The sequence below is a fragment of the Haplochromis burtoni genome, unplaced genomic scaffold, assembly GCF_018398535.1.
Source record: "Haplochromis burtoni strain Fernald_Lab_line unplaced genomic scaffold, NCSU_Asbu1 Contig_16, whole genome shotgun sequence".
NCBI lineage: Eukaryota > Metazoa > Chordata > Actinopteri > Cichliformes > Cichlidae > Haplochromis > Haplochromis burtoni.
In genome coordinates, this window is record NW_024582377.1 from 3,941,885 (window position 1) to 3,954,395 (window position 12,511).

General features: G+C 40.8%; 2 protein-coding genes across 2 annotated transcripts in view; both read left to right on the forward strand.

Moving 5' to 3' along the window:
* Positions 1 to 368: 368 nt before the first annotated feature.
* LOC121814100 (TOG array regulator of axonemal microtubules protein 1-like) lies at positions 369 to 2,578 on the forward strand. The gene is made up of 2 exons (XM_042218277.1): positions 369 to 718; positions 1,258 to 2,578. Exon 2 carries the CDS (start codon positions 1,406 to 1,408, stop codon positions 2,483 to 2,485), a length of 1,080 nt encoding a protein of 359 aa, XP_042074211.1. The 5' UTR covers positions 369 to 718; positions 1,258 to 1,405; the 3' UTR covers positions 2,486 to 2,578.
* Positions 2,579 to 6,301: 3,723 nt separating this feature from the next.
* togaram1 (TOG array regulator of axonemal microtubules 1) overlaps positions 6,302 to 12,511 on the forward strand; it is a gene marked incomplete at its 3' end in the record, with an annotated part of 29,411 nt that continues 23,201 nt past the window's right edge. The window contains 2 exon segments of the mRNA XM_005916964.3: positions 6,302 to 6,641; positions 7,181 to 8,363. Coding sequence (XP_005917026.2) covers positions 7,329 to 8,363 — 1,035 coding nt within the window. The 5' untranslated portion in view covers positions 6,302 to 6,641; positions 7,181 to 7,328.

The window sequence follows — 12,511 nt, forward strand, 5'->3', positions numbered from 1 at the left end:
TGTGTGTGTGTGTGTGTGTGTGTGTGTGTGTGTGTGTGTGTGTGTGTGTGTGTGTGTGTGTGTGTTTTCGTGTTCAACAAAGAGACCAAAAAATAACTGGATAAATAACTTAAAATGTTATTTTAGAGTTACATTTTATGCCAACATGGGTGTGTGTTATATGTAACACAATGCAGCACTTTATATTCATGCCATAACGTATTGTTTAATTTTTACATTTTATTTACATAAATATGGACATTTGTCAGGAAGTTACATAACTCCAAAACATGCTGAATATATACAGTGAAGAAAACTAGATGTAAAATACTTTGATTTTCCCGCATCACATAATCACATTTATAATCACTGTCTATTTTGAGTCTTAACCTCAGATTCCTTGTAACGTCTCAGTCTGGGCTGCAGCTCCGTGACGACGATGCCGCCTGGAGGAGCCTGGTGCTCGCGTCTCCATGGAAGCACTCAGTTAGTTTGCGACATGTATTCGCCATTTTGCAGCTTCGGTGTGTGAAGTAACGGGGTGGGAGGGGGGCTCTTCTCGAGGTGAATACCTCTGTAGCTTCCAAACATTCAACACTCCAGACGTCAGCTAAAACAGCCAGGGAAATGTCTGCACTTAGAGAACTGTAGCGTCCGCAGTATGTCATGGAAATTTGGACGACGAAATATCACATAGGGTCGCCCAGCGTTGCCGAAGAGGACCGGGAGAAAATGCAAGGTCTGTTTCCTTGCTGTTTTTCTAACTTTGCTAGCCCAGCCACACAGAGCATACAACGGCGGAAAAAAAATAGCGGAGCAGCGAGTTAGCTTAGCACCATTTCAGTGGTGTTGTAGTAAGCTAAGATTCTCTGTAGCTTCGCTAATTAGGCTGCTTAGCGGTAACGTGTGATCAACGTTTAATTGTAAGTCAATTGAAGGCATTACTTTGTAGCAAATAACAGGCTAAAGCGCCAATCGACACACTTCCAAAGCCTAACTAGTTATTTAAAAAAGCAGAAATAATGTAACATACAAACGTAAAGGTTATCGTAACCATTTTTGTGGTAACTACGTTTCCAAGAGCCACAAGTGGTTGTGTTCCTTCGCCCTTATCTACCGTATCATGGTGATCGATCTGGAGCACTAGGAGACTCTCGCTAAAAACATACACCGTTATGTGGCTCTGCCTTGCTAAATATTTTAATGCGGTGTTACAGGAACCGCTAAGCCCTTTCTTGACTGTTAATTCTCTATATTCTCTATATTTTGCATTCACAGCTTGACAAACGGGACTGTGGTTTTTCCATCATCAACCACTCAGGATGAAAGCACCAAGTAAAGAGGAGGAGCATTACTGTCCTTGCAGGATTGTGTTTGCTTCCTTGGATTCTAAAATTTGACCAAATCCACCAAAAGAGTACCAATAATGATACCTGGATTGATCACCCAGGAGCTACAGGAGCAGCTTCTGGATGTGAAGAATTACCAGAATCGTACAAATGGGGTGGAGGAGCTCAAACACATCCTCTCAGAAGTGGACATTAAGTCAGTCCCTTCTGCTGGCATTGAGGCGTTTATAAATTTTCTCCCGCGACTTCTCGACGATAGTAATTTTAAGGTGTTTTCTGGCACCTTGCAAGTTTTAAACTTGTTAATTCGGAAGCTAGATACAGCTGTAGACAAATATTTCAAACATATAGTCTTAGTCGCCCTAAAGGCTTTAGGGGATACTCGCACTGTCACCAGGAATGAATACCTGAATGTGTTTCGACAGCTGATGAAAACTATTCCACCCCAGCAAGTATTGGATCTTGTAATTGGCCACTTGAAACACAAGAATTCCAGGGTTCGGGAAGATGTCCTTAACATCATTATGGCAGCTATGCTCACCCATCCTAGGAAAGATTTCAGCATCCCCAAGCTTTGCTTTGAGGTTGCACCATACCTGGCAGACAGCAAAAGGAGGGTCCGACATGCCGCCCTCGAGCTGTTTGCTGTTTTTGACCATTGCCTTGATGCACGGAGAAAGCCGTCTCTCATGGAAGCTGTTGACATGGTTGAACTGAATGAGGATGCAGAAGGTCTGATGGCAGCTGTACAGGCAAGACGAGCAAGGCACATACTTCCAAAACTCTCCTCGGAAGGTATAGTGGAGTACGGCTTGGTGGTGCTCAAATCGGGCCAGCGGTGCTCACCACAGTATGGTTCTGGAGCTGATTTAGACTGGGTGTTGAATGGAGGGCGGATAAGTAGTGCCAGGAGCCACAGAACAGAACCAGACTGTGACAGATTATATGGCTATGGCAGCTTAGGCTCCCTCACCGATGACCTTCCACTTCAAAGGAGGATTGTCAGCGCGGGCAAAGGAAAGAACAAACTACCCTGGGAGATGTCGAGCTTCTCGTCCACTGAGAATGACCAACAGCAATGCAGTACACCCAACGGAAAGTGCACTGAACAGGTGGAGCTCATCAACACTGGGGATAATCTCAATAATCTTTTATGATAATCATGCCATTTGGATAACTTGCAATGATTTAGCATCTGTTTTTAAATACCTGTTTGCTTTTTCTCTCTTACCATGTCAAAATAAGACATAGTTTAGAGGAATTATCTGGTTTATCGCCAGTTAGTTTTCCCCAATAACAGATGATTTTGACTCATATTAATGAAGAAAATTTCAGTTTTGCATATTAGGGCATGATTGCTCATCTGTTGACTGCCTAAACAAAGGAATATTTTTAATATTTTCCTTTAAACTACTGAGTATCAAAGCAGTTCATGTTGATTTCTCCCCCAATGAGCCAGTAACTGCAGTCACTACATGAAAGGAGTGGTTATTTTTGTCCTTGTTGTCTGTCTTATTTTACTCATGCTTAGCTTGCAGATAACATAAATGTTTGCATTATCAGAAACCAGTATTTTTAGTGAGATGAGTGATAACTAGAGGCAGCCTTCCAAAGATTTATAAGACATTTTAGAGGTGGCTTTTTCTTCAGAGACAGTTTTGAGGACAAAGCCTAAATATTAGGGCTGCCACGATTTGTCGACTAGTCACGATTACGTCGACTATCAAAATCGTCGACGACTGATTTAATAGTCGACGTGTCGTTTGAAGCTTTGTAAGATCGCAAAAGACGCAGGAATAATAGCAGGATTTAAGAGTGTAATAACGGACTGAAACAGAAGATGGCAGCACTGCATGTACAAGGATGCCAGCTGCCGTTAAACCCCGAAGAAGAAGAAGCAGCTGTGTCCCAGAATTCATAGCGCGGCCCAGCTTAGTTTCCAACAATGGCGGTAGCTAGTTAGTTTTAATATTACTCTTATTATTCTTTCTGGGTCACAAAATAAACGTTTAACATATTTTCAGGCGAGAATGTAGCTGTGTAAACCTCAAATATCGGCTCAGTTTATCAGGACACCACATATTTTCAAAAGCGCTCCGACGTTTTCGGAGACGTCTGTTACCCACTAGCTCGATAGCTAGCCGGGGGCTAGGTCACTAGCGCCGTGAGAACACCGGACTCCCGGCAAATTGTTTTCAAACCCACCGCCGTCTTTCGCGACTCAGGTTAAATATATATGAGTCACTTAGATAAATTAAAAATGTTGTTGTTTGGCTTTTTTTTTTTTTTTTAGTATTTTATTTGTTCCTGAGTAAATCGGTTTGGCTGAGATTAAAGTTATAGTTTTTACACAGCTGAATAAACGTCAAGCAGACAGCTGATTATCAGAAGTGTGAGATGCTGGAGAATATACTCCGGTGTCCTGTTATATTTTAGATAGCAAGGAGTTTATTAAACTTTACCGAAACAATCTGCAAATTTCATTAAAATTGAATAAACTATCATCTTGTCTTTATTTTTAGTTAGCACCTTAAAAGCTTAAAGCTGTAAGCTAATGATAGTTATATAAGAGCAGATGCTGCTGGTGCAATAAGCTGTAGTTTTACGTCCAGTGGATGATGATCTGATTAGTCGACTAATCGCATAAATAATCGGTGACTAGTCGACTATCAAAATAATCGTTTGTGGCAGCCCTACTAAATATAGATATAGCTCTCATGATGCAGTATGTGATAAAGAGCAGCAGCAGAAAGGGTTTTGCTTCTGTGTGTCATTTTGTACGTTTTTTTAATACATCCTTGCACACGTCTTCTTTTAGAACTGCCTTACACCCCCCCCCCCTTTTTTTTTTTTTTTTTTTTTTTTTGCTTTTTGAAAAAAATAATGTTTTCCAAGACTTGGAGTATGAAAATAGACTAAGATCGGTGAATTAATTTGGCTCTTAGTTCTTTATAACCAGGGATAAATGGATAGACTCTCACTGGTACTATTCCTGTAGGAAATACAGTAGATGACTCATTTTTCCTGCATAGTGACACCATTGCTGCAAGGATGAGCGCCCAGTTTCAAGTACAAGTCTTGCAACAGTAGCTCTCAACCTGTTTGAAGGAAGGAAAGGAGAACATGTCATTTGTAACCTAACAAACTACAAGAACTTATTAAGCCATTACCAGCTTTATTTTAATAATCCCCTGGCTTTTTCTAAAATTGGTTATCAATTGACTGTGTTTTGTTCTGGGAACTAATATCCAGCTCAGAGCCTGTATTCGAGAAACCTTGCGTTTACAGCAGTGTCTGTTTCCCAGCAACCCCATTACCAGATAGCACAGTTACTGAAGTGACCGTGAAACATAATTGGTAATAACACAGAGTTATGCTTGCAAAACATGGCCTATTGCCTGCTCCACTGTTGATTGCAATCATGCCAAGTGCTCTGCTGTGAGTGCTGATCAGATTATAGGCAGCGGAACTAATTTCAGCCTCACTGTTTTATCTGAGTGGTTGAAATACAAAAAAACACATAAAAAACAAAGCAGTCTTTATTCATCTTTCTAAGGTTGCGTTGTGACCTTAAAACTTAAATGTGAACAGTGGACATCATACACCAAATTAAACTTTAGAGTAGCAGAAAGACCGTAAGCCAGATGTTTCCAGCTGACTAAATATCTCCTGCGTCCCTTTGTTGAGTGAATGACATTACATTGAGGTCCCCGTTATAGTTAGCCTTTGGACAAGGTTCATCATTTTTGTAATTTTTTCCCTCTCCAACCCACCACAGTGTACAGTGGGGCAAAAAAGTATTTAGTCAGCCACCGATTGTGCAAGTTCCCCCACCTAAAATGATGACAGAGGTCAGTAATTTGCACCAGATGTATCAGACCTCTTCATGAATTGTATTGTAACTTCTGTGTGTGTGTGCAAGGGGCCAGAGAAGAGGAGGAAAGGGTGTTGGCTGCTGACTAAGTTCACAACATGATGTGTTTTTCTATGTGGAATATTTATCTTTGCCAAAAGACAAAAAACAAACAAAAAAGGTGCCAGGACCAGTGATTGTATACACTCTCAATTCATATTTCTATTTTGGGATTTAATTTAAAAAAATATTTGGAAGAATGCTGTTTTATTGCAAAGACTTGTGAGCTTAACAGCAAGTTTTTTTTCTTATTAAAATGAAATATACATAAGTCACAATTCAAAAACACGAGAAATACAGCCCAGAACCCTGACAATTTTACACTGATTAGTTTTTTTAAAGTACAAGATAATATCAGAAAAACTTAAGATTATAGCTTTTTAAAGCTACATTATATAATAATCTATTTGTTATTATGTTATTAATAATCTGTGTAGTCTAGTTTATACCAGTGCCTCGCAATTTATCAGTTCATGATAGATTTGCATAACAATAGCGTCGACTCACCAGCAGTTATAACTGACATGTTATGGGGCATAAAATACTCCATATTTAGAATAAAGAAACGTCTATACATTTTCATTTTAGTTTAGTTTAAATTTTTTTGAATACAAAAAAAAAATGAAATAGTAAACATTGTTTTACACAGTGATAAATAAATACCAAGAATAGAAAGTATACCTGTAATATTTGTGTGTGTGTGTGTTGTGTGTGTTGTGTGTGTGTGTGTGTCTTGTGTGTTGGTGTGTTTCGTCAAGCAAAGACGACGCAAAAAATAACTGGATAAAAAGTTGAAATGTTATTTTAGAGTTACATTTTATGCCAACATGGGTGTGTGTTATATGTAACACAATGCAGCACTTTATATTCATGCCATAACGTATTGTTTAATTTTTACATTTTATTTACATAAATATGGACATTTGTCAGGAAGTTACATAACTCCAAAACATGCTGAATATATACAGTGAAGAAAACTAGATGTAAAATACTTTGATTTTCCCGCATCACATAATCACATTTATAATCACTGTCTATTTTGAGTCTTAACCTCAGATTCCTTGTAACGTCTCAGTCTGGGCTGCAGCTCCGTGACGACGATGCCGCCTGGAGGAGCCTGGTGCTCGCGTCTCCATGGAAGCACTCAGTTAGTTTGCGACATGTATTCGCCATTTTGCAGCTTCGGTGTGTGAAGTAACGGGGTGGGAGGGGGGCTCTTCTCGAGGTGAATACCTCTGTAGCTTCCAAACATTCAACACTCCAGACGTCAGCTAAAACAGCCAGGGAAATGTCTGCACTTAGAGAACTGTAGCGTCCGCAGTATGTCATGGAAATTTGGACGACGAAATATCACATAGGGTCGCCCAGCGTTGCCGAAGAGGACCGGGAGAAAATGCAAGGTCTGTTTCCTTGCTGTTTTTCTAACTTTGCTAGCCCAGCCACACAGAGCATACAACGGCGGAAAAAAAATAGCGGAGCAGCGAGTTAGCTTAGCACCATTTCAGTGGTGTTGTAGTAAGCTAAGATTCTCTGTAGCTTCGCTAATTAGGCTGCTTAGCGGTAACGTGTGATCAACGTTTAATTGTAAGTCAATTGAAGGCATTACTTTGTAGCAAATAACAGGCTAAAGCGCCAATCGACACACTTCCAAAGCCTAACTAGTTATTTAAAAAAGCAGAAATAATGTAACATACAAACGTAAAGGTTATCGTAACCATTTTTGTGGTAACTACGTTTCCAAGAGCCACAAGTGGTTGTGTTCCTTCGCCCTTATCTACCGTATCATGGTGATCGATCTGGAGCACTAGGAGACTCTCGCTAAAAACATACACCGTTATGTGGCTCTGCCTTGCTAAATATTTTAATGCGGTGTTACAGGAACCGCTAAGCCCTTTCTTGACTGTTAATTCTCTATATTCTCTATATTTTGCATTCACAGCTTGACAAACGGGACTGTGGTTTTTCCATCATCAACCACTCAGGATGAAAGCACCAAGTAAAGAGGAGGAGCATTACTGTCCTTGCAGGATTGTGTTTGCTTCCTTGGATTCTAAAATTTGACCAAATCCACCAAAAGAGTACCAATAATGATACCTGGATTGATCACCCAGGAGCTACAGGAGCAGCTTCTGGATGTGAAGAATTACCAGAATCGTACAAATGGGGTGGAGGAGCTCAAACACATCCTCTCAGAAGTGGACATTAAGTCAGTCCCTTCTGCTGGCATTGAGGCGTTTATAAATTTTCTCCCGCGACTTCTCGACGATAGTAATTTTAAGGTGTTTTCTGGCACCTTGCAAGTTTTAAACTTGTTAATTCGGAAGCTAGATACAGCTGTAGACAAATATTTCAAACATATAGTCTTAGTCGCCCTAAAGGCTTTAGGGGATACTCGCACTGTCACCAGGAATGAATACCTGAATGTGTTTCGACAGCTGATGAAAACTATTCCACCCCAGCAAGTATTGGATCTTGTAATTGGCCACTTGAAACACAAGAATTCCAGGGTTCGGGAAGATGTCCTTAACATCATTATGGCAGCTATGCTCACCCATCCTAGGAAAGATTTCAGCATCCCCAAGCTTTGCTTTGAGGTTGCACCATACCTGGCAGACAGCAAAAGGAGGGTCCGACATGCCGCCCTCGAGCTGTTTGCTGTTTTTGACCATTGCCTTGATGCACGGAGAAAGCCGTCTCTCATGGAAGCTGTTGACATGGTTGAACTGAATGAGGATGCAGAAGGTCTGATGGCAGCTGTACAGGCAAGACGAGCAAGGCACATACTTCCAAAACTCTCCTCGGAAGGTATAGTGGAGTACGGCTTGGTGGTGCTCAAATCGGGCCAGCGGTGCTCACCACAGTATGGTTCTGGAGCTGATTTAGACTGGGTGTTGAATGGAGGGCGGATAAGTAGTGCCAGGAGCCACAGAACAGAACCAGACTGTGACAGATTATATGGCTATGGCAGCTTAGGCTCCCTCACCGATGACCTTCCACTTCAAAGGAGGATTGTCAGCGCGGGCAAAGGAAAGAACAAACTACCCTGGGAGATGTCGAGCTTCTCGTCCACTGAGAATGACCAACAGCAATGCAGTACACCCAACGGAAAGTGCACTGAACAGGTGGAGCTCATCAACACTGGGGATAATCTCAATAATCTTTTATGATAATTATGCCATTTGGATAACTTGCAATGATTTAGCATCTGTTTTTAAATACCTGTTTGCTTTTTCTCTCTTACCATGTCAAAATAAGACATAGTTTAGAGGAATTATCTGGTTTATCGCCAGTTAGTTTTCCCCAATAACAGATGATTTTGACTCATATTAATGAAGAAAATTTCAGTTTTGCATATTAGGGCATGATTGCTCATCTGTTGACTGCCTAAACAAAGGAATATTTTTAATATTTTCCTTTAAACTACTGAGTATCAAAGCAGTTCATGTTGATTTCTCCCCCAATGAGCCAGTAACTGCAGTCACTACATGAAAGGAGTGGTTATTTTTGTCCTTGTTGTCTGTCTTATTTTACTCATGCTTAGCTTGCAGATAACATAAATGTTTGCATTATCAGAAACCAGTATTTTTAGTGAGATGAGTGATAACTAGAGGCAGCCTTCCAAAGATTTATAAGACATTTTAGAGGTGGCTTTTTCTTCAGAGACAGTTTTGAGGACAAAGCCTAAATATTAGGGCTGCCACGATTTGTCGACTAGTCACGATTACGTCGACTATCAAAATCGTCGACGACTGATTTAATAGTCGACTGCGTTTGAAGCTTTGTAAGATCGACAAAAGACGCAGGAATAAGTAGCTAGGATTTAAGAGTGTAATAACGGACTGAAACAGAAGATGGCAGCACTGCATGTACAAGGATGCCAGCTGCCGTTAAACCCCGAAGAAGAAGAAGCTGTGTCCCAGAATTCATAGCGCAGCCCAGCTTCAGTTTCCAACAATGGCGGCAGCTAGTTAGTTTTAATATTACTCTTATTATTCTTTCTGGGTCACAAAATAAACGTTTAACATATTTTCAGGCGAGAATGTAGCTGTGTAAACCTCAAATATCTGCTCAGTTTATCAAGACACCACATATTTTCAAAAGCGCTCCGACGTTTTCGGAGACGTCTGTTACCCACTAGCTCGATAGCTAGCCGGGGGCAGGTCACTAGGCCGTGAGAACACCGGACTCCCGGCAAATTCGTTTTCAAACCCACCGCCGTCTTTCGCGTACTCAGGTTAAAATTATATGAAGTCACTTAGATAACTTAAAATGTTGTTGTTTGGCTTTTTTTTTTAGTATTTTATTTGTTCCTGAGTAAATCGGTTTGGCTGAGATTAAAGTTATAGTTTTTACACAGCTGAATAAACGTCAAGCAGACAGCTGATTATCAGAAGTGTGAGATGCTGGAGAATATACTCCGGTGTCCTGTTATATTTTAGATAGCAAGGAGTTTATTAAACTTCACCGAAACAATCTGCAAATTTCATTAAAATTGAATAAACTATCATCTTGTCTTTATTTTTAGTTAGCACCTTAAAAGCTTAAAGCTGTAAGCTAATGATAGTTATATAAGAGCAGATGCTGCTGGTGCAATAAGCTGTAGTTTTACGTCCAGTGGATGATGATCTGATTAGTCGACTAATCGCATAAATAATCGGTGACTAGTCGACTATCAAAATAATCGTTTGTGGCAGCCCTAATAATTAGATATGCTCTACCTTGTGCAGCCTTAATGTGTAAAGAGCGCAGAGAAAGGTGTTTTGGCTTCTGTGGTCATTTTGTAGTTTTTTTAAATACACATCCTTGCAACCGTTCTTTTAGAACTGCCGTATAACCCCTGGGGCTAAGCCCCCCCATTTTTTTTTTTTTTTTTTTTTTTTTTTCTAAAAAAATAATGTTTTCAAGACTTGGAGTATGAATAGACTAAGATCGGTGAATTAATTTGGCTCTTAGTTCTTTATAACCAGGGATAAATGGATAGACTCTCACTGGTACTATTCCTGTAGGAAATACAGTAGATGACTCATTTTTCCTGCATAGTGACACCATTGCTGCAAGGATGAGCGCCCAGTTTCAAGTACAAGTCTTGCAACAGTAGCTCTCAACCTGTTTGAAGGAAGGAAAGGAGAACATGTCATTTGTAACCTAACAAACTACAAGAACTATTGCATTACAGCTTTTTCATTACCAGCTTTATTTTAATAATCCCCTGGCTTTTTCTAAAATTAGTTATCAATTGACTGTGTTTTGTTCTGGGAACTAATATCCAGCTCAGAGCCTGTATTCGAGAAACCTTGCGTTTACAGCAGTGTCTGTTTCCCAGCAACCCCATTACCAGATAGCACAGTTACTGAAGTGACCGTGAAACATAATTGGTAATAACACAGAGTTATGCTTGCAAAACATGGCCTATTGCCTGCTCCACTGTTGATTGCAATCATGCCAAGTGCTCTGCTGTGAGTGCTGATCAGATTATAGGCAGCGGAACTAATTTCAGCCTCACTGTTTTATCTGAGTGGTTGAAATACAAAAAAACACATAAAAAACAAAGCAGTCTTTATTCATCTTTCTAAGGTTGCGTTGTGACCTTAAAACTTAAATGTGAACAGTGGACATCATACACCAAATTAAACTTTAGAGTAGCAGAAAGACCGTAAGCCAGATGTTTCCAGCTGACTAAATATCTCCTGCGTCCCTTTGTTGAGTGAAGACATTACATTGAGGTCCCCGTTATAGTTAGCCTTTGGACAAGGTTCATCATTTTTGTAATTTTTCCCTCTCCAACCCACCACAGTGTACAGTGGGGCAAAAAAGTATTTAGTCAGCCACCGATTGTGCAAGTTCCCCCACCTAAAATGATGACAGAGGTCAGTAATTTGCACCAGAGGTACACTTCAACTGTGAGAGACAGAATGTGAAAAAAAATCCATGAATCCACATGGTAGGATTTGTAAAGAATTTATTGTAAATCAGGGTGGAAAATAAGTATTTGGTCAATAACAAAACAGTCACACACTCAATACTTGTAACATAAACTCCTGCTGGCCAAAAGACCAAAGAGCTTTCGAAGGACACCAGGAAAAGTATTGTAGACCTGCACCAGACTGGGAAGAGTGAATCTACAATAGGCAAGCAGCTTGGTGTGAAAAAAATCAACTGTGGGAGCAATCATCAGAAAATGGAAGACATACAAGACCACTGATAATCTCCCTCGATCTGGGGCTCCACGCAAGATCTCATCCCGTGGGGTCAAAATGATCATGAGAACGGTGAGCAAAGATCCCAGAACCACACGGGGGGACCTGGTGAATGACCTGCAGAGAGCTGGGACCAAAGTAACAAAGGTCACCATCAGTAACACACTACAACGGCAGGGAATCAAATCCCGCAGTGCCAAAGGTATAAAACGTGAATATACCGGAAAGTCGTGCTAACACGAGGTCCTGAGCCAGTGCTGTCAGGCCGTCTGAGTTTGCCGAGAGGCACAATTTGGAGATACAGCAGGGATTGGGAGAAAAAGCATGTATAGGTGCAGTATGAAACCAAGAGTAGAACATTTTTGAGTAATAAACTCTAACTCGTCGTGCGGTTTTGGAGGAAGAGAATACTGAGTTGCAAATCACCCCAAGAACATCGCATACCATACTGTGAAGGCTGGGGGTGGAACCGATTTTTCATGCTATGGGGCTGTTTTTTTTTTTCTGCGTCCAATGGGGGGACAGGACAGGAAGACTGATACCCGTGGTTAAGGACGAATGAAAATGGGGGCCATGTATCGTGAGATTTTGAGCCAAAACCTCCTTCCATCAGTGAGAACTTTGAAGATGAAACGAGGCTGGGTCTTCCAACATGACAATGATCCAAAACACACCGCCCGGGCAACAAAGGAGTGGCTCCGTAAGAAGCATTTGAAAGTCCTGGAGTGGCCTAGCCAGTCTCCAGACCTCAACCCCATAGAAAATCTGTGGCGGGAGTTGAAAGTCCGTGTTGCTCGGCGACAGCCCCAAAACATCACTGCTCTCGAGAAGATCTGCATGGAGGAATGGGCCAAAATACCAGCTACTGTGTGTGCAAACCTGGTAAAGACCTATAGTAAACGTTTGACCTCTGTTATTGCCAACAAAGGTTATGTTACAAAGTATTGAGTTGTATTTTTGTTATTGACCAAATACTTATTTTCCACCCTGATTTACGAATAAATTCTTTACAAATCCTACCATGTGGATTCATGGATTTTTTTTTCACATTCTGTCTCTCACAGTTGAAGTGT

Excerpts from the sequence above, each read along its gene's own strand:
- LOC121814100 (XM_042218277.1), top strand. The coding sequence starts at position 1,406 with ATGATACCTGGATTGATCACCCAGGAGCTACAGGAGCAGCTTCTGGAT.